The sequence below is a fragment of the Simochromis diagramma genome, unplaced genomic scaffold (assembly GCF_900408965.1).
Source record: "Simochromis diagramma unplaced genomic scaffold, fSimDia1.1 OVJJ01000371.1, whole genome shotgun sequence".
Classification (NCBI taxonomy): Eukaryota; Metazoa; Chordata; class Actinopteri; order Cichliformes; family Cichlidae; genus Simochromis; species Simochromis diagramma.
The window spans coordinates 3,281,675-3,303,040 of record NW_024386920.1 but is presented as its reverse complement, the minus strand read 5'-3'; the positions used below and the strand labels follow the sequence as shown (position 1 = coordinate 3,303,040).

The 21,366-nt window shown below is 40.6% G+C and overlaps 2 protein-coding genes and 1 long non-coding RNA gene across 7 annotated transcripts in view; 2 read left to right on the top strand and 1 right to left on the bottom strand.

Annotated features, from left to right (window-relative positions):
- Positions 1–8,928, top strand: part of abcc3 (ATP-binding cassette, sub-family C (CFTR/MRP), member 3) — a 58,507-nt gene extending 49,579 nt beyond the window's left edge. For 2 of the 5 annotated variants that reach the window (XM_040036536.1, XM_040036537.1), the window contains exons 24-31: positions 2,957–3,156; positions 4,364–4,490; positions 5,454–5,555; positions 6,078–6,224; positions 6,315–6,473; positions 7,252–7,418; positions 7,500–7,694; positions 8,118–8,928. In XM_040036536.1, the coding sequence (XP_039892470.1) occupies positions 2,957–3,156; positions 4,364–4,490; positions 5,454–5,555; positions 6,078–6,224; positions 6,315–6,473; positions 7,252–7,418; positions 7,500–7,694; positions 8,118–8,229 (1,209 nt within the window). In that variant the 3' untranslated portion in view covers positions 8,230–8,928. Of the gene's footprint in view, positions 1–2,956; positions 3,754–4,363; positions 4,491–5,453; positions 5,556–6,077; positions 6,225–6,314; positions 6,474–7,251; positions 7,419–7,499; positions 7,695–8,117 lie in introns of those variants that run through there. The other 3 variants (XM_040036539.1, XM_040036541.1, XM_040036540.1) reach the window with 3 other exon arrangements.
- Positions 4,045–7,340, bottom strand: LOC120736454. Its single transcript, XR_005696509.1, has 2 exons — positions 7,229–7,340; positions 4,045–6,506 (listed from the first exon to the last, which is right to left on the bottom strand). It is a non-coding gene; the product is annotated as an uncharacterized LOC120736454 (long non-coding RNA).
- Positions 8,929–14,522: 5,594 nt separating the features above from the next.
- Positions 14,523–17,763, top strand: wfikkn2b (WAP, follistatin/kazal, immunoglobulin, kunitz and netrin domain containing 2b). Its single transcript, XM_040036542.1, has 2 exons — positions 14,523–15,089; positions 15,595–17,763. The coding sequence occupies exons 1-2, from the start codon at positions 14,904–14,906 to the stop codon at positions 17,137–17,139; spliced, it is 1,731 nt and encodes a 576-aa protein (XP_039892476.1). The 5' UTR covers positions 14,523–14,903; the 3' UTR covers positions 17,140–17,763.
- The last annotated feature ends 3,603 nt before the right edge of the window (positions 17,764–21,366 follow it).

Genomic DNA, 21,366 nt, shown 5'->3' with positions numbered 1-21,366 from the left:
CTGCTTTTAACATCGTTCAGTGTGTCAAAAAGAAACTTATCTGTTCCTCTGCGAGGTTTCATAAAGCAGTAAAGAACAGTTTTTAAGGAATTTTATTTTTCATTTCGCAAAACATATTTGGGCCTTTGCGCTTTAAATTAACTGTCATCGTTGGCCTCATACAGATATATCTGTATCATCATATATGTTGTCCCATATACACCACAAAAAAATATAATTTTGGCTAAAATGCTGTCAGGTTATTTCAATAGATGTGTTGGCCCCAGCCTTGAAGGATCCAGTGTAATTTGGTTCTAGTTTGAGAGCTCGTATTACTTATTAAAAAGCTCATGCATGAACTACATTTCTTTATTTACATCCTGTTTTTTAAACAATCACATGCACAAAAGATGAGTGACTTCACCGAGGACAGGGCAAACATTTCTGCCGTGAGAGCAGCCCTTTCTAATCTGTTTAGTGGTGTTGGTGTCAGCAGCAGTGGTTAGTGTTGGTGGTATCTCTCTATAGTGTTCAGCACTGCTGTGTTAATATACGTTTTAATAAATGCTACGAGATATAATCAACACTAACATTCACAAAATCAATTTCTGCTGATTACGTCGTCAGTTTTAAAGCCTCATAGAGGTGGTTGTCTCAGTGCTCAAGCAACACTTTGTTGCCTATATGGAGTTAAAGGACAAACTAACAATTTTAACACATGGTGTCCTTTTTACTTTTCTGGTATCAGGGTTATCTCGGCTTTCTATTGCATATCACAGGTTTATCTAACTCATCGGATGAAATTGTGCAGTGTCAGCCCTTTGGCTTTCAGTTAAGTGTGCAGGCATTTAGTTGAAGGCTCAAACAGCTGTTCAATAACTAGGTGACTAGAATATGAATGAGTATGAATCTCTTTTTGTCAGGTGCCAACTCACTACAGGTTTTTCTTATAGGATTTTGAAAGGCTTTAGGACAGGGGTGAGCAACTCCAGGCCTCAAGGATCCTGCAGGTTTTAGATGTCACCCTGGGTCAAAACTCCTGAATCAAATGATTAGTTCATTACCAGGCCTCTGGAGAAGTTCAGGACATGTTGAGGAGGTCATTTAGCCATTTGAATCAGCTGTGTTGGCTCAAGGACACATCTTAAACCTGCAGGACACCGGCCCTCGAGGCCTGGAATTGCCCACCCCTGATTCAGGATAATACAGTTAGGTCTGGAGGTGACTGGGAAGTGACACAATTTTCACAATTTAAGCTCTCTGATGCCACAGAAGATGTAGTAGATGAAGAAAGTTGTCTGTTAAACTTCAATGCTTGGCTGAATCTGAGTGAGCCCAGCAATGTGAGACCGTGTTTACGTAACAGCCTGTCGGCAGAAAATATAACTGCATATTATCCACAGAAGATTGGAAATTAACACTAACATTTCCAGAGTAATCTGACCCAACAGAAGCATGTAGATGGAGAACAACATGCGATTCTGCCAGTGCAACAAAAACGTGAGACATTTCAAGGACAATGATTCAATTCAATCCAATTCAATTTTATTCATACAGAAATTGCAGCAACAGTCGTGTCAAGGCGCTTTATAGTGTACGGTTAGATCCTACAATAATACATTCAGAGAAAAACCCAACAATCATATGACCTCCTATGAGCAAGCACTTTGGCAACAGTGGGAAGGAAAAACTCCCTTTTAACAGGAAGAAACCTCCAGAAACCTCAGGGAGGGGCGGGGCCATCTGCCGCGACCGGTTGGGGAGAGATTCACCTGGCTCCAACTCAACCTGTGATTTTAAACCAGTGCCCAATTCTTTTTAATGTTGAGACTGATCACTGGTTTGCACCTTGTGGTGAACCCTCTATATTTACTCTTGTGGCATCTCGATTTACCATAGGTGTGGATAATGATTTACGGACATCCTAAAGAGTGTTATCTACGTTTTTTGTTTTTTTGTTTTTTTAACCATGGAAGGAATCCTGAGATCATTCATCCATTATCTTTGTTTTCCGCAGATGTTTGCAGATGTCTTTTTTTTTTTTTATCTTATTAAGTACACATTAACTATTTTAGAATGAACTAAAATGTTTATTAAGCCATTAATCTTCCTACAGTCCATCGTAGTCAAAGGGAAGCCTGATTAAAGTGGGCACATTTAGCCACATGTTGTGCCATGACCACATGAGGTATATACGTCTCATATTCTAACCTTTTCCTGTGTAACTAATGAAAAAATATCTATAACATAGGTTACTTATCAAGTCATATTTCACATCATGAACATACAAAACTGTCTATACGATTTATTTATTTTTTAATAAATAAAATTGCATCTTTCATTTCAAATGTGGCATAAAGGGCAAAAATGATAAAAGTTGCGTCACTGCCCAAAGATTTCCTTACCCTTGTCTTTAAGGGAATATTCTGTGTCCTCACTACGTGATACTAACTGCACACTCACACAACTAATATCAGCTTAACAGTAACACTAAATGTTGTTCCTGCAGCTTTGTCATGGCATCCACTTTGCATCGCTTGTCTCTCTGCCATATTCGTCTTTAATCTCACTGTGTTCAGAAACTATCAAATACTCAGAAAAGCAGAACTATCGCTTCAAGCTTCTAACACTTTCAGAAATATTACGGCTGTTTGTGTGTAAATTTGATTTGGATGCAGATATACGTGTAATGAAAAACAAAACACCTGCAGATAAAAATCACCTGTTCTGTCAGCTCTGCGGATTTTATCAGTGAATCTTGTTATTTGTATTAGTTTAATATGCTTAAATGCTTAAAAGCTCAGGGTCAAATATCTGCAGTTGTTTTGTTAACATAGGCTTTCTTCATTACTCTGTGTGGGTGTGCGTGTGTATGCGTGTGAGCCTGTATTTGCATCATATTTAAACATATCTAAGCACGTGGAAAGCCTTGTTGTGTTTTAACATTGTCTGTTTTTCTCCCCCTCAATGCTTGTAGAGATTTTACGTTGCCACGTCTCGGCAGCTAAAGCGTCTGGAGTCGGTCAGCCGCTCTCCCATATACTCCCATTTCTCTGAGACCATCACTGGCTGTAGTGTAATCCGAGCATATGGCAGGCACTCTGCCTTTGTTCTGATGAGTGATATCAAAGTGGATGAGAACCAAAAGAGTTACTACCCTGGTATAGTTTCAAACAGGCAAGTATCCTGCTCCAGCAGAGAAGCAGCTGTGTTCCAGTCTTGAGTTCTTGTGTCGCTCTGTGCACAGCCACTGCATGTAAAAATTCTGCGTCTCTGTTTGACTGATTCTTTCTGCTTTGAATTTTGTTTCAAATTGTCACAATTATGGCTGCACATAATCTGTTACTTATGGAGCCCCTAAAGTTCTATAAGGTGGGTTTTTTAAAAATCTCATTGTCTCGTGTGCACAAATGGCGAATATCTAGTGTTTATAACTATAGGAAGGTAAGGAGTACTCGTGCTCAAAGACTTCTTCTCTTCTATTCAGCCTTAAGTTTGAGTGACAAGATGAGAAAATCAATCCTGCTCGTGTCTGTAGGTTTATTATGGTTAACTACAACGACTGTTTAAACTCAAATTGCACAGTGAAATTTTGTTAGCTTCTAACAAAGCTTAGCAAATCGTTTGCACCTGTGTGCAGCTTTTATGATAAGCTAAGCTAACTGGGTGTAGCATAGGTAATATTCAACTCAATTCAATTTTATTTATATAGCGCCAAATCAACAACAATCGCCTCAAGGTGCTTTATATTGTAAGGTAGACCCTACAATAATAGATACAGAGAAAAACCCAACTATCATTTGACCCCCTATGAGCAAGCACTTGAGCAAGGCGACAGTGGGAAGGAAAAACTCCCTTTTAACAGGAAGAAACCTCCGGCAGAACCAGGCTCAGGGAGGGGCGGGGCCATCTGTTGGGGTGAGAGAAGGAAGACGGGATAAAATACATGCTGTGGAAGAGAGACAGAGATTAATAACAAGTATTGTTCAATGCAGAAAGGTCTATTAACACATAGTGAGAAAGGTCAAGGTCAATATCAAAGTTCTCACCTGATCCTTTTTTAAGAAAAAAGCAGATTTTCTAACATCTGTCCATCTTATTGGAAAGATGGCGTTAATGTGAAACACTGTCTGAGTGCAAAGAGTGAAAAGCACAAAAGGAATTCACACACTGTCTATACACACATAAGAAAATATACTGTACTTACTACAGTGTTGCTCCACAATAAATAATATTTCTAAAGCTTGTGGCTCTATCAATGGCACTGCCCCTTGTATCCCAGTAATGAGCATAAGTCATTATTGTCGTAACACGAGGTGCTGAATTATCCCGTGTTTTAGTTTCTCAGGTGTTCTTAAGGTCAACTGCATCCGCTGTTTTACAGGTGGCTCGGAGTGCGAATTGAGTTCATTGGAAACTGCATTGTGTTGTTTGCTGGCCTGTTTGCGGTGACAGGAAAGGACAGTCTTAGTCCCGGCCTCGTGGGTCTGTCGGTGTCCTATGCTCTACAGGTACTACTACAGCTATTACAAGAATATGATCTAGATATCTCATTTAACCAGTAATAATGTCACTTTATAGCATTTTTTATATTTATAATGCTTTCTCAGTAAAGCTGCAGTCACTGGTATTTTTACCATGGATCAAATCGGTGTTTTATCCTCTTAGCCTATTGTTTGCTTGAAATACAGAGCGCTATAAGTGTTCTCAGTATTGCCTCTTATCACTTTATCAGTTACTTTTAACTTTATGAAAACTCATGTTTGTTGTTTAGCAAAGCATCTTAATTCATTTCAACCCCTATTACTTCATAATTAGTTTCTGCATTTATCCTTTTAAATATTTTATCATCTGTGCCTCACAGTTACTACTCTTCTGATCTATAATGTGCTTGAGAAATTTCAGTGTTTACAGACTGTTGCTTAAAGAAGAGGGGGTGTTGCACAGTGGTAAACATGGATCTGTCTCTGTATTTTTGAGATATGTTGCTGTCATTAAATTAAGAATGAGCTTCATTTTCTCACTTAAAGCAGATCATTGCTTCCTGAATGTATCTATATTTTACTCTGTATCACAATTTTATTGGATGGGGTTGTTAAGTAACATCATTTATCCTTTTGCTCAGTTTTAGCTAATAAACCTTACTTTACTTGCATGCTAACGCTTCCCTTGAACTTCACCAAATATTATACAGCTTTAATTGAATGAAGTTATATGTGAATAAGTCTTCATATTGTAAGTTCAGCTCGTTAGTATCTAGTTGAGCTGCTTCACATTCATGTGAAGGGCCTACTTGTTTTCTGCTCAATTTAAAACTTTTTCCTTTTCATTTTGTCTTAATGTCTTTTATGTAAGTCATTTTTTATTTACAAGGCTCTGGAAGTTGTTTTGCTTTGCCTTACTTTGCTGTAGTGGACACACAGTATCCCTTATTGTAAATTTCTGGAGTGTTTCATAAGGCATTGTTTCAATAGGTGACCATGTCTTTGAACTGGATGGTGCGGATGACTTCAGAACTGGAGAACAACATAGTAGCAGTGGAGAGAGTGAAGGAGTACTCTGAGACCAAGACAGAGGTATGTCATGAATCCCTTTAAGCACCTTTCTAATACTCTGTGAAGATGGGACTGTTCATGTGTTTGCTTTTAAAGTGGTGTTGGCTTTGTGCTACGGTTAAAATGTAGGAATTTAGCCACGTTAAAAAAAAAAACCTGCCTTGTTGCTCAACTTTGCAACACAAGACCTATAAACTGTAACTAGTTCCAGAAATGTTAGCTTACCTGCTGCCAACAAGGGCCCCTCTGTTGCAGAGAAACAGGGCACTTATACTGTACAGAGTGTACTTTTTCAGTAGCCATCACAGAAAGTGCCCCTTCTGTGCATTAGTTGGTGTAGCTGTTATTGAAAGCCTCTGTTTGAAGCATCCGGTGCATCCCAGAGGTGAAATAAATATTTGGCAGCTCCGAGTGGCTGTGCAAAGAAGTACAGCTCTCTGACTTCTTAGCCTGATAAACAAATCCGTTCTGGTCCAAGCCAAATAGGCTAATGAGTTGCTCAGAAAGTTTTCCTACCATGAAGAGCTGTGTTTGTGTTTACAGGCCCCCTGGGAGGTGGAGGACAAGAAGCCCCCACCTGAATGGCCCATGCAGGGGAATGTGGAGTTCAACGACTACAGCGTTCGGTACCGAGAGGGACTGGACCTCGTTCTGAAGGACATCACGCTAAGAGTCAAGGGAGGAGAGAAGGTGTGGGGAGGATATGCCGAGATGATTTATTTATCAGTGCAGAATAATGGCTCAGTGGGGTGTTCAACACAAACGTGTGTTTCTGCGCAGATCGGTATCGTAGGTCGTACGGGGGCCGGCAAGTCTTCGATGACGCTCTGCCTCTTCAGATTGCTGGAAGCTGCGGGAGGCGAGATCACCATCGACAACGTGAAGATATCAGAGATAGGCCTGCACGACCTGCGGTCTAAACTCACCATCATTCCACAGGTACGACTGTCAAATTCTGCCTGAATGAAGCACCTGTATGTTTGAAAAGGATTATATGTCAGTATTTGTGCTAATAATCTTAATTTTTCAATGAAATATGTACAGTTTAGATCTCATACATCAACAGGAAAAAAACTAAACTAAATGATTCAGAGTAGTAATTACAGTATAAAAAGCATCTATTTACTTCTAACACTTATTAGGGTCTGGTATAACTCAAGGACCAAATCTTTTAAGCCAATGCGGACATAGCGCAGTTAATATTATTAACTGTGATATCTGCTACTGCTGTCTCAAGCTCTATATTCCACTATCTCTAGTCGGGAAACATCTGAAATCACCAGTCAAACAACCCCCTGTGAGCAACCACTTGGCAACAGTGGGAAGGAAAAGCTCCCTTTTAACAGGAAGAACCAGGCTCAGGGAGGGGCAGCCATCTGCCTGTTATTGTAAAAATGTTCAAAGATTATGTGAAAACAGCTTGAGTCACATAAACGGGGTTATTTAGATTGTTGTTATGTTGACTGAGGCTCTGGAGACTGCTAATTCTTAGTTTAGTTGCTGATCTGTCTGTGTGCTGTAAACTAAAGCTAGTGCTTTGCACCTTACCAGTGATACCCACCACCACCCTGCACCCACCCAAGTTCACCCTGCCACTCTGTAGCATCGAATAATATCAGAGTGAGAGCCCAGCTGAATGTCCATCTGTCGGTTTTCCTTTCCAGCCAGGGTTGTGGTAGCTTATTCCTGCTCACCTGTGTTTCTGTGTTTGCCTCAGGAGCCTGTGCTGTTCTCTGGGACACTGAGGATGAACCTGGACCCTTTTGAGAAGTACAGCGATGAAGAGTTGTGGAAAGCCCTGGAACATTCTCACCTCCACAAGTTTGTCAGTAACCAGGCAGCAAAACTGGACCTCGAATGTTCAGAGGGAGGAGAGAACCTCAGGTACGTTCAGAGACAAAGAAGCACGGTGAGCAAGGCTTGTCTGTAAATGCTGTTTCACTTACTGGATTTTGGTGTCTCCAGTGTGGGCCAGAGGCAGCTAGTGTGTTTAGCTCGAGCCCTCTTGAGGAAGACCAGGATCCTCATCCTGGATGAAGCTACTGCTGCTATCGACCTGGAGACAGATGACCTCATCCAATCCACCATCAGGACTCAGTTTGAAGACTGCACCGTCTTCACCATTGCACACAGACTCAACACAATAATGGATTACACAAGGTTAGTACCTTACCGATTACTTTGCAGGGAAAATGCACCACCTGCTTTTCCTTTTTTCTGTCATATATTTATATGTACTGTTAGAATGGTGAACGCTCATAGACGATGGATATCCTTAGTATGGTCATCTCAGGAACAAAACTGTGGTTGTAGCCGACCTGCTGTTCAACTCTTCTTTTTTGCAAGGGAGAGCCATTCTTATCATCCTTGGCTTAAAGGGAGGATGCCCTCAAAGAGAATGTGGCTAAAACATCTATTATTCATTATTTTGAATCATGCAAAGCTACTCCAGTCAGGTCCCAGGGGCAGAAATGGGCCACTTTAAAACTATTTTAGAAATAGCTGCTCATTATTTTGAAGTAAGTGAGATTTTTAGAACCGTAACACACAATACTGATGCTTCCTCTTCCTCTCTTCTTACAGAGTGCTGGTGTTGGACAAGGGACGGATAGCTGAGTTTGATACTCCTACAAACCTTATATCTAAGAGAGGAATCTTCTACGGCATGGCTAAAGATGCAGGACTGGCACAGTAGAACTGCCTTTTTGTCCCGATGTTGTAAACCAGAGTCTGGAATTCAGCTCAGTTCACTTCAGTCTGAGTCTGTTTGAAACCTGGCAGTGGAACTGAAGAATACTTTCTGTGTGCACTTGTTATCATTTTCAGGAACCTTATTGCTCTCTTTGAATGAAGCCTGAGCTCCTCTGCAGACTTGGGTCATTTAGTAGTTGGGTCAAGTAGTTGCAGCGTCTGTCAAAAACACATCAGGACATAAACAAATGTTTCAGTAGGAAGTTTCTGGCTCTGATTGTCCTGCAAGTAAAAAAAGCCATAAGTGCAAATGTCATTTGAGCCAAGTCTGCTCTCTAGTGCCTTCTGCCAGTGGGATAAAGAAAGCCAGTGAATGTATCGTTTTCTAATCGGCTCTCTGCTGCAAAACAAACAACACGACAACAAAAAAGGAGGACCTTTTTAATGTCATATTTTCTACAAAGAAGAATAATGTGCCACTGTACCTTTCACATGAGAAAAACCCTACATTTTTGTGATGAACCCACTTATTTTTGTACTGCACTATTATTTAAGCTACTTTTAAAGAATTGTCTTATCTAGGGACGTGTGCTCAGTTACTTATGTGATTCTTCTGTGAACCAAATCTATAAAAACTTGAATTATGTACCACCAAAATATGTAATATGAAAATGCCTTTATATATAAAAAAGGAAGAACGAAATTGTTGTGCTGTTTTTAAATGGTGCTGGGGTATAAAACCTTCTGATTTTCATGGTTGTCATGGTTCCAGATGGGATTGTCATTTGCATGCCAAAGGGTCAAATATGATATGACTTTAACATTTTACAATCAAGATATTTGCTTTTTATGTTAAAGAGGCTGCTTGGGGTTTATTTTGTTTTAGCCATATGTCTGATTTTTTTTTTTTAAAAAAATGCTGCCTTTCAAATGAAAACCTTTACGTTTTTCCACTTGGGTGTGGAACCTTTATCCTAGATGGGTTGCTGTGACCTCGTGGATGCTAAGAGATTAATGTGCTCTGTTGTTAGTTTGGGCACATAACAGGTTTGTTGTAAACTGGTTATTCTAGCCCAGGTGTGTCAAACATAAGACCCAGAGGACTATATTAACTATATTTTCTTAAGAGCCACCACAACCCTATCTGCAGTTTTACCCATATATTTCTTACAAGTCCAAAGAGCCTTTCTGAACTTCTTTCATTTTCTACAGCAACTTCTCTGTGATGCAGAAAAACCTGAATTATAGAGGCCCTTAATTTGTGCAGCTAAAGTTCTTTACACTAACTGTGAAGGGAAGCTTCACTGGTTGCGGCGGCAGTTGTCGTCTGGCACTATGGAAATGAATGAATTGGTCCAACCCACTTAAGGTCAAAGTGGGCTGCATGTGGCTGAGATGAGTTTGACATCCCTCCACTAACCCAATAGTGAAACTGAACGGCTTGTTGGAAGATTGACTTGTTTTTTGTTTATCTGAAAAATGTATTTAGAATTACTCATATTTTAAGTCCAGCCAATCCTGCTTACCAAGTCTAAAATGTCACACATTCATATCAAGTGTTCTTGTTGTTGGTTGCAACTCGTCACATACTCACAACACTGAAGAAGATTTCATAACAGAAACGCCACAACAACAGAAAAACCTGAAGAAAATAAAACATAATGCGTATCTGAAAGGTTACCATCATCTTTTGGGACATTTGTGATAAAGATTTAATAAATCATCAGTAATGATAACACCATTGCAAGAAAATGTATCATATCAGCTTCTGCAGGAGTCTTTGTTTAGTGTCTGATTCTAGTTAATCTCAAAGCATCCACCAGATTCAGGGTGACTGTCGAGGGCCGGTGTCCACCTGAATGAAATGATTAGTTCATTACCAGGCCTCTGGAGAACTTCAAGACATGTTGAGGAGGTAATTTAGCCGTTTAAATGAGCTGTGTTGGATCAAGGACACATTTAAAACCTTGAGGCCTAGAATTGCCCACCCCTGGTCTAGGGTTAGGGGTTGGGTTAAAGCCCACCCCTTTAAACAACCAAACAGAAAAGCCTTTAAAAACAAACAAAATATTAATAGGTTTAAAAAAAGGATGGTTTAATTCTTGGGTTTTTCTACCAGATGAGAGTTCTTCGAGGACCTTATTTGTAGAATTTAGGAGTAGTATGTAAGTGGGAACTTTTTGTGTGCACATACATGCAAATGTACCAGTTATATACTACTCACATGGGTTGAAGTGTGCAACTATTTTTTCTTCCACATTTTTGTGGGGATATTTATTGGCAAAGATAATAAAAGACACCCAGAAAGTCCTTTTAAAGTTACCAGCACCAGGGTCAATCCGTTTGAAACTCGGGAATACAGGTGTGGTAGAATGAATTATATGAAGTGAAACTTGTTAGAGTTAACCTTTAAGCAAAGGTTGCATTGACCTGATAAAAGGGGATGCAGACAGGACTTTCAGAATATCTTACACAGCGGCCTAAAAATCCAAATGGGGTCTCAGTGGTCACGGGGATTACTGCTTTGGAAGGCAAATCAGTTCTATAATTGGTTATGTGACTCTGGAGGAGCCTTAGTTTAAAAAATGTATGCTGATGATGTCCAGAGGGTTGTTCCATTCAAATTGTGGCTAATGAATCATTCCCATGTAGCCTTGTAGTCAGTACAGATTTCTTAAATTAGATCTTTTACATATTTGGAATTTTTTTTTCAGGTAAAACAAAACAAGACTGTTTCAGTTGTGCTTTGTGTGAGTGTCATTTATACAGTGATGCAGCAAAGTTTTTTTTTTTTTTACAATTAAGAAGAGACAGTGTTGCAAATCACCAGTTTTTGGGGGGTAATCTACCTAACGTCAGTGCCAGTCATTATGTAATTATTCCAACCATCCACTAGAGTGTGCTCACACTCAGTCAGCAAGCCAGGAAAGTGACTGTTGCCCCAACTTCTTCACTTAAAACTGAAGGAACTTGTGTTTTTTCCTTAATGTATCCTAACAGACAAAAATATGGTAATTTTACTACAGTGCTGGTAGAAACTAGTACAAAAATACAATAAATTAAAATCTAATAAGACAAGAGAGTTAATGTAAGAGCTTTCCTAAGTGTGGATCGAGAGGGATTTGTTGCTTTTCTATTGTTTTATACATTGATTCTGTGGATATGTTATTGGAAATTGGGTTGTCTGTTCTCAGAACTGATTGGGGATTAAGAGAAAGTAGGAAGAGAGACCATGACGAGGCAAAGAAGAGAAGTTCACCTTAGATTCCTTACAGCAAGATGTCTCTTGCCCCACACACAGAAACACTGCAGTTAACATTTCTCAGTATTTTTCCCTGGCACACACCTTTCTTTGTCTCCAACATGCTAAAACTGATAAATGTTGATAGGGCGGCATGAATGAAAGCTGTGCTGCCAGCTTCCTTGATAAGGTCCCTGCCTATTGGCACAGATGTACAGAATCGGACCCAGAGGTGAGAGGAAGATTAAAAACAACTTTAGCACAACAGTGATACAGCAAGAAGGTTTGAGTGTTATTTTTTGATGCCTTGTCAGAATGTTGCTCAGTATTGCTCAATATCGGAGTACCAGACAGAGCAAGATGTTCTTTTGATATGTCTAAGCCACCCACAGATGTCAGGAAATTCATAGAAGAGGCCTAGATTTTTGAGAAATGCATAACTGGTTTTAAATTGAAAAATGAATAGGCTGACATTAGTCAGATTTTACTGTAATATAAAGCTAGAGTCATTTTCCTGGTAGCTTCTTTTGGCATATACACTGTAGATGTGTAGGTGGGGGTGGCTGCATATATAAGAATCAGTCCATTTACCATTTGTAAATGAGGGGCCACAACATTAAAGGTCGCCACAGCAGATGGATGATGATATGAGATAATGTGTAGTGTTTGATTTGGCACAGATTTCTTAAAAAAAAGAAGTATATATATATACTTTTTTTTAATGCCAGATGCCCTACTTCTGCTGATATCTCTTTAACCAAACATGCAGATGTTTGCTAAAGATGCTGAAGTCAAAGTTGTTTCTTTGGATTTTGTTTTACTTCACCAACCTGTTGCTAAATTCTTCAAAATACTTTTTAAAATTTTTGTACAACCCAAAGGTCTAATGTCAGCCAGCTGAGCTTCATTACTGGGGTAATCTCAAAAACTATGATGATGTTTTGTCTCTTCAACTTTGACAGGTGTTGACTTTAATAGTCTAAATAAAAAAACTGATATCAAAGCTTGTAATCCTCACATAACCTCTCACCCGAGGGCGTGCCATTTCATGATTTTGTAATTTTCCTGACACCTGGGGAATTTTTGTGATTCTACAAAATAAGCTTATTATTTGTAGCCCCAAGATGTGTCTGGCCTTACTGAGTTTGACAACAGTTAACAGTTTACAGTCCTCCCTCATTATGAAACCTCTCATTTGTAACTCTTTCTGTCCTGGGGAGAGCGACAGGTATTTTCACCTGTGTACACGCACACATTTTGCTCCTAGTGAATATCCTATAACAATAAGTACAGTAAGCTGCCCCAACCACAAACACATATCCAGTAAACACTAATATAAGGTGACATAGTGAATCATGGAGAATATGGGAATATGTTTTTTATGATTAGCACTGAAATGGACCTAAAATAATCCTTCTACAGGATCCGGAGCATGGCAAGATCCAGATAAACAAGGCTTTATTTATTAGCTTGTCATACACACACGCACACAGGTTTACACAAAAATCACCACGTCTGCATGAAGAACAAACAATCTCCTGCACACATACTTAAACTCAGCATGAGTCCACCGTTATTGCACTGGAAGGCAGTCTAATAGCTACCCTGTCCTCAGCTGAACTGTGGAGGAAACGGTTTACACAGGAAAGGACTGAAGAAATGATAATAACAACTTCATTCATTAAACATGGTGCCAACTCTCACGCCCACTGCAGAGCACACCTTCAAAGTATTTTTTTTCCCCGTTTTTGAGTTGCACTGTCCTCATCTCACCTCTGCTGGTTTGCCAGTCGGACTTGTTAAGGAACGAAAAGCTGGACTCATGTTTTCTATTTTAAGTCTTGGATATGAACCCAAACCCAAATGAGTACTTACGTTTTGGGTGATAACCTGTTTCAATGCTCCAATTAAGCTTTGTTCTTGTCAAATAATGTCCTCAAGCCAAGAGTCAGAGACCGTTTTTTTTTCTTTTCTGGAATTTAAGAACAAGTCTGTACATTTGCATAAATTCAAAGTAATCCTGTGTACAAAGACATGCTTTGTAGGATGTATGCAGACGGCTGAAGAATGTGGACTGTATAAATGGAAAACTGTGCTACGTGGAAAATAGAGATTGTTGTGCAACACCAGTCACGTATCACAGATTGCATGCATTTACAGAGACAAGAAAAAGTCCACAGAGTGTGCAATGTATCAAGCAGGTAGAAGCATGAACTTGTACATGGCTAAAATGGCTTTATTGAGCTCAGGCTGCAAGTTATCATGTTTTACACAGTGCAGAAAGTCTATTAAAGTGAGGAACAGTATATAATCAGCTACGTCAGTGTGTTTCATGGAATCCCAATGAATGCAATCACATTGAAATGGATTCTGTTTATAATTGCTGTTATCGACATTATCATTATGTCTAACCTGAAGGAAATGTACTGCATTTATTAGTGCTGATCACAAAGTACTGCAGGTCACAATTTCCCTTTATTTGGCCCATTATAGATTTTTACAAACAGTTGTCTTTAATATTAAGTAATGAAAAAATTAAGCATATTAGAATAAAATTATAACTATGACATGGTTTTGTTTTCTTTAAAAATGCAGTATTTTCCAAGAGCATATTGTGTTTGTTAAAATATGTGTTTCAACATCTGTAAAAAAAAAGAAAAATCCTCTAAATGATTTCACCCAGATAAATTTAGCTGTTGCAAATATGCTTAAATGATGAACAGTTAAAATATGAATCGTTTAAATTTTCATAATTTCAGCTGTTGTCGTTTTATTTTGTGCAAAAGTGACTCATTTTTCTTATATATGTATATATATATGTGTGTGTGTGTGTGTGTGTGTGTGATATAAGTAATATTCTAGTATGTAAAGGCAAAGTACATCACTTCTTGTTACCTGTAAAAACCGAACACGCAGCTTTAATTCAAACAGTCTGAATGTGTGTTAACATGTGTTTTTTGTTGTTTTGCAGTCGTTAAATAATAAGAACTACATTTTTTGTAAGCTGAAAAATGCCTTTGAGACTTTTTTATTCCGTGCGTCATAGCGCACGGTGCGCCCTGGCGCCGGCGGGGACCGCAAAGGGTTAAACGGGGTTACCAGCAATCCTTTTCACAGGCAGGTGCCCCGCCAGCTTTTCGCTTTTTTTTAAGCTTCTTTCAACATCTAAGGAGAAACTCATAACTGTCATTTTGCGAGTTACTTGGCGCGTCTTGTTAGCAGCGATGGCGGAGGGTTGGTGGTATAAATAGAGAAGTGAATTTATCAACTGACACACATCGCACGGACTCTGGAGACTGATGCGCTTTGACTCGTTTGCACACCTGCCTTTATTTCGAGAACAACTGATTTACAGCCGGATCACAGAAACACACATTACTTTGTTCGTTTGGTTGTTTTAACTTTCAGCACTTGTTGAATTGCGCGCCGCTCTGAAGATGTGGTGGATGCTGTTTCCGCGCTGGATCTGGTTCCTGACGTGTGTGTCAGTGTGGATGGAGCTCCAGGTCGGAGTTTTGACCCACATTGACTATACGCACGGGGGGATCTGCCCCAATGATATGAACCCCAACCTGTGGGTAGACGCCATGAGCACCTGCACACGAGAGTGTGAATCTGACCAGGTAATGTCATGGCAGTAACTTGGAATGAAAGCTTATCGTGGTTTGTTTTATTTTTTGTTAATAGTGCATGTGGGATTTTCAAATAGAGTGAACAAAAAAGAAAGAAAGAAAAGTCAGGATATCTATATTATTGTGATGGTAGTGTGCCACATTGTTTGATGTCCTTGGTTTTGTTTTTTATCAAATTGACTAAACTCAAAATACAAGTGCACGAAAATGATGACAGACTCTGTAATTATGACTGTAGAAAAAGAACAATTACACATTTATTTACTTTATTAGAATATGTGCCTTACTGGTGCAATATTTCTGTTTTATTTCTATTTAATTTGTAAATATCATATCATGCATGACTCTTTCTAGTTGTAGTTATTTTTCAGCTGCTTCTGTTTTAGGTATGTAAGTTGCTTTTGACTTTTTTAACTGTTTATATCTCACATGGAAAGTTTAGTTTTGTCCCATCTTGGATTCAAAGCACTTTCCCCCCCCCCTTCTCCTCTTGCAGGAGTGCGAGTCCTATGAGAAGTGTTGTCAAAATGTGTGTGGGAATCGAAGCTGTGTGGCAGCCCGTTATGTGGATGGAAAGAAGGGCCCCGTGGGAATGCCAAAGGAAGCAACCTGCGCCGGTTTCATGTGCACTCAGCAGGGCTCTGAGTGTGACATCTGGGACGGTCAGCCGGTGTGCAAATGCCGGGACCGCTGTGAGAAGGAGCCACATTTTACCTGCGCCTCTGACAGCATGACCTACTACAACAAGTGCTACATGGATGCAGAGGCGTGCTCCAAGGGCATCACCCTGACTGTTGTCACGTGCCGCTTCCATCTGATGTGGCCCAACACAAGCCCTTCTCTCCCCCAGGTGACCACTCTCCGGCCAACCACTGCGACCCTTCATGCGACTATCCCACCCACCACCGAGCCTCAGCCACCTGTACTGATCAGCAGCCCCACTCCACAGACTGTGAATGTCGGGGAAACGGCAAGCTTCCTGTGTGACATCATCGGTCGCCCCCGGCCTGAGATCACATGGGAGAAGCAGATGCCTGATGGGGTAGAGAGGGTTCTCATGAGGCCCAATCATGTTAGGGGTAACATGGTGGTCACAAACATCGGTCAGCTTGTCATCTATAACGCCCAGCTGCGCGATTCAGGGGTCTACACCTGCACGGCTCAGAACCCATCCGGTTTAGTGCAAGCCAAACACCCATTCACTGTGCTGCCCACAGAGTTACACAGAACTCCTGAACCCAAGAACCAGACCCGCTGCCTGCCTGACGAATGTCTGAAACCCCTTGACAGCGCAGAGGATTGTGGGAGTGAGCTGCAGAAAGTCAGCTGGTACTACGAGTCCAAATCCAACAACTGCTTCTCCTTTACACACTGCCACAACAGCAGCCAGCAGCCCAGGAAGGTGTTCCAGACATACGAGGAGTGCATGCAGTGCTGTGGTCCAGAACTGTCAGGCCCCTGTGGGCTCCCCACCCTGCAAGGCCCCTGCAAGGCATACGAGCCGCGGTGGGCGTACAGCACCACCCTACAGCAGTGTCAGTCCTTCATTTACGGAGGTTGTGAAGGAAATGACAACAACTTTGAATCTAAAGAAGGCTGCGAGGAGATGTGCCCCTTCCCCAAAAACCAAAACTGCAAGGCCTGCAAGCCGAGAGGCAAGATGGTGACGAGCTTCTGCCGCAGCGACTTCGTCATCCTGGGTCGCATGTCTGAGCTGACAGAGGAGAAAGACTCAGGCCACGCCCTCGTGACTGTGGAGGAGATCTTCAAAGATGAGAAGATGGGTCTCCGCTTCTTTGGCAAGGAGCCCCTTGAGGTCACTTTTATCAACATGGACTGGAACTGCCCATGCCCCAACATCACAGCTGCTGCTGCAGAGGGCCAGGTCATCATCATGGGCAATGTCAGCGATGGCATGGCCATCCTTCAGCCTGAGAGTTACGTGGGAGCATCTAGCCCTCGTCGGGTACGGAAACTGAAAGAAGTCATCTCTAAGAGCACATGTGACATTCTCAAAGCGATCACCAACAGCCCTCAATAGGGCTAATATCTGTACATAATGTTAAGCTGTTATATTCTGAACATTGCCCACAGTACTGTCGAGATCTTTTGAGCATTCTAGCTACATTTGGAGTTCTTAATGTTTCACTATGATGTTGTTTATGTTTTGTGTTGTCAGTTTGCAGGGAAGCATTTCTTTGTCCAGCCATTGGAGTTATTAACCCAAATGCCATGTAAGTGAACACAGGAGAGTTACCTTACTCTGCCCTCCCTCATATCCTCGCTGACCTATGCAGAAATATAGCTTGTAGACGTTTGGCATCAAAGCATGAAACAATTTGAACTCTCCATTTTAAATACTTGTTATGTGACCAGGAACTTTTAACATCCTAACATTTACTCGGTTTGGCACACCAGGACATGTGCCATACTGCATATGCAGTATGACTGCATAGATTTCATCCAAAAGAATGAGTTGTAAAATATTCTATTTACCACATTTTCTCCAAAGCAGCTGCTCATTTTATATCGTCCTTCTCTTATTTCTTGGGTATTTATTACCATGGAAGCTTGTCTTTGATTTTGTACCTCACATCCTCTCTGAAATCAAGTGGACTTTTGTATTTTGTGTAATGTATAAAGAAAATAAACACTTGGGATCTTCTCTTTCCTCCTCATTTCTTGTCTTGTAACACCATATTATGAGGGATTATAGGGCGCAGTCATAGCGATCTTACTTTTTAAGGCTAACAGGAGTGCGGAACCAGATTAGCTTTTCAGCTCAGTTTTGGTGCCTTTGTACCTGTTGTGATGACAGACAGCAGCTTCTCTGTGTACTGTACCTGTGTAGCTCCGCTGACAGGTTGTGATAAAAGAGACTTGGGAATAGCATATCCACAGTCCACCCTGCCCCCCTCCCCATCCCTGCAAACCTCCAAACAGAACCCATCCATTCCAAACACCCATGTGGCATTGTAAAAACTTCACCCTATTTTGTTTTGCCTCCATGGTCCAGCCTAATTGGGTAAGGATCCCAGGCCGTAAACCTCAGATCCACTCCCATACAAGAGTTATGTGTTTCATGCCGTGCCAGCCGGCATCTCTGGGTTACTAGGAAAAGGCCTTGGTGGGCTTCGACGAGGGTGTTCTACTTCCCAGATGAGATTCTGTTTCTCCCATCCAGAGCGGTGATGGAGGCAGAGATCAGCCCATGTATGGTGTTCCTTTACTGGCAAAACCCCCCGGGAGGTCAGACCTGCACTTCAGCAGCTGTTGAGTCTCTAGACTCTGAAAAATATTAGATCTGCAGCACCTTGGATCACATCAGAAAGTGATATAAACAACACAAACACAAAGTTTGCCAACCTTTTATTGCTCTCTGATACGCTGTTAATTCATTTTAGAATCTCTCAATCCCTCATCCCATCCACTATGGACGGGATGACATTACAGACAACTCCTCAGGACACTGAGGTCTGTGGGTTTGACTGCTTCATTCACATAGCTGATCTAAAGATAGTTTAATTTTTGGTATGTTTTTGCAGATTCTCCAGATTTTGACAACTAAAAGAAAACTAACTGTATGGATCAAAATGCTATTTTGGAAAGATGGCCCTTTAGAAATACAAGTTAATTATATATACCTGATAACTGATTAAAGGACTTAATTACGGAGATTGGGGCCTCTATATGCAAGTATAGCTGTACAAAAAGGGTGTAACAGGGGAGTGCAGGGTGGCACCTCCACATCTTGTGCAAATTATCAATTCAAAACAAGATACTTTTAAGTTTTGAAACATGGACTCTCATAAGCTACATAGTGGTTTTGCTTACTCCCTATAATTCCCTAACTTCTGCACATTGCAAAGAAGGGCTTCAAGGCACAAGACAAAACAGCCATGTTTCTTAATGTATATTTAAGGAGTCAAGCAAAGCTAGCAAAAGCTGTTTTTAACTGTATTGCTTGATTGCTTGGTGCACAAGTTTGAAATTTTGGATTTTCTTCAATCCACACAAGGTGAAAAGCAGGATTTGGTTAAATTTCCCTTAGCAAGACTCACCTTGACCACATTCTTTTAGTAGCCATCAATGAGGTTCTGATAATCCTAGTTGGATATTTGACCATTCTTCTTGACAGAATTTGTAGAGTTAATTTAAATTGGTTGGTTTTCTTTGTTCAGACTTGGCTTTTAAGCCTAGTCCATACATTTTCAGTAGGGTTGAGGTTGGGGCTTTGGGAAGACCACTGCAGAAGCTAATTGTTGTTATATATTCCAAACCAGTTTTGATTGTTTGGGATCGTTTTCTGTTGAAACACACAAACTGAATCAAACTTTCAACCAACTAGCTGTTGATTTGACATGAAGTTGAAGGACATGGAAGTAGCCCCACTTTTCCATTATTCTAACAATATTCAGTACAACTGGCAGCAAAACAGCCCCAGAGCGTGATGCTACCACTACCATGTTTGACAGTTGGTCTAATTTTCTTAGGTTTGAAAGCCTCAGGTTTACTCATCCTCCAAATATAGGTCTTCTCATTGTGACCAAATTGCTCACTGTTTGTTTCATGTAACCATTAAAGTTTTCTCAAGACGTTTGGCTCATCCATATGGGCAGCTGCACATTATAGTCACGCTTGAAGGTGTTGATTTTTGGCAGGATTGAGCCATGGTGGTTCCTTGGTTGTTCCTGAACATCCTAACCAATTTATTCTCATCTGAGGGCAGCAGTTAAGGTTTTTGTCCAGAACTTGGTTAAGTGCTGAATAACTCTCAGAACCTGCAGTTATTAAGAAATGGCTCCATTAAGCTTCTGGAATAGCCTTCCCAAAGCTCCTGCTTCAACCCCACTGAAATTTTTTTGAGTGTGCTAACTGTAAACCAAGTAATTAAAATGAGCTCTACAAATTCTACCAAGATGAATGGTCAAGTATCCAGCCCGGATTATGTCAGTCATTCCACCCAAGAAAAAGACCAGTTCAAAGAAGTCACTGAAAGGTCTAAATTACCATGATATTCAAATCTTTTGTTGGATTATTCTGTATGTGTGTGGTTGTCACCAGGGTATAGTGGTACTTGCTTGTCTGCATAGTTTTACATCAATGACCAATTCTACATGGACAAAAAGATAAAGAATGAAAAGCTGCATTAAAGAAGAGGGTTTATCATTAAAAGAAAAGTACTCATATAAATTCAAATGATTGCATAGTGAAAGAATGAGTTAGAATGCTAACGTTGATTTCACAGCTATCAGCCAGAACCACTTTTCACCCAGTAATGCACATTCTTTTAATATTTAAGGCAGTTTTTAACGCTCCAGAACTTTACATAGAAAGGTGAGGGTTTGAATCATGAACCTTCGCAGAGCTTGGATACAATGCACAAACCAGGCAACTACATCATAGTGTCTCCAAAATGGGAATGCTTGTGCGTTTTTCACAGTCAGTAGTGGAGGGTCCTGTAAGTGAAGCATATCAGGGTTATGTGCATGAAGATTTGAACCACAATAGCTTTATGCTGACAGGTCAAAACTGTTTCAGTGGTGCACAGAGGACCAAGTATAACAGTCAGGGTTCTTCATAATGCTTTCCTCATGAGTGCATACCCACACTACTGTCCCTTTAATTTAGTTTGGATTAAGGCCAAGCAGGTAAAACCAACAGTTCATCTGAGGAAACTAGCTCAACAAGCAAACAAAAAATCCCTTAAAAGAACCGCAAAAGCCATCAATTATTTTTCTTCTCTTCTCATTTTCCAACCTATGTGCATTAAAAAAACACCTTTAACTACTTCAATGCATCGTCTGAGGTCTACAAAAGCACAATTTATTATCAATTAAAATTCAGCATATTTGAAACATGTGTGATCCTTAGTTTTCAGGCACTCGCAGACTTTTATGCTGTTCTAATTTGAGCTGGGCCAACTGAAAGGGTACAAGAGTTATGCTTTGATATGCTGTGCAGAATTTTCACTCACGTATTTTTTTCTCCCCCCTTTGCTTTCTCTCTGGCTTTGCTGATTTGATGGGGTCACTGCGTTCACAAGCTCGGTTCACACAAGGCCGGAATAGTCGGTGTGGTCTGCGTGAGTCTCAGATGTAGACTTGCATCAGGGAGAAAGGACAGCACAGGGAACGGAGACTAGGACAGCAGGGCCGGTTACACTCTCTGTGTGTACATCTATGCGGTGCCTTCACGTTGTCTATCCAGAGCAGATTTGGACAGTAGCACCTGTGGAACAGATCAGCTAGCCGGGTGGTTTAAGACC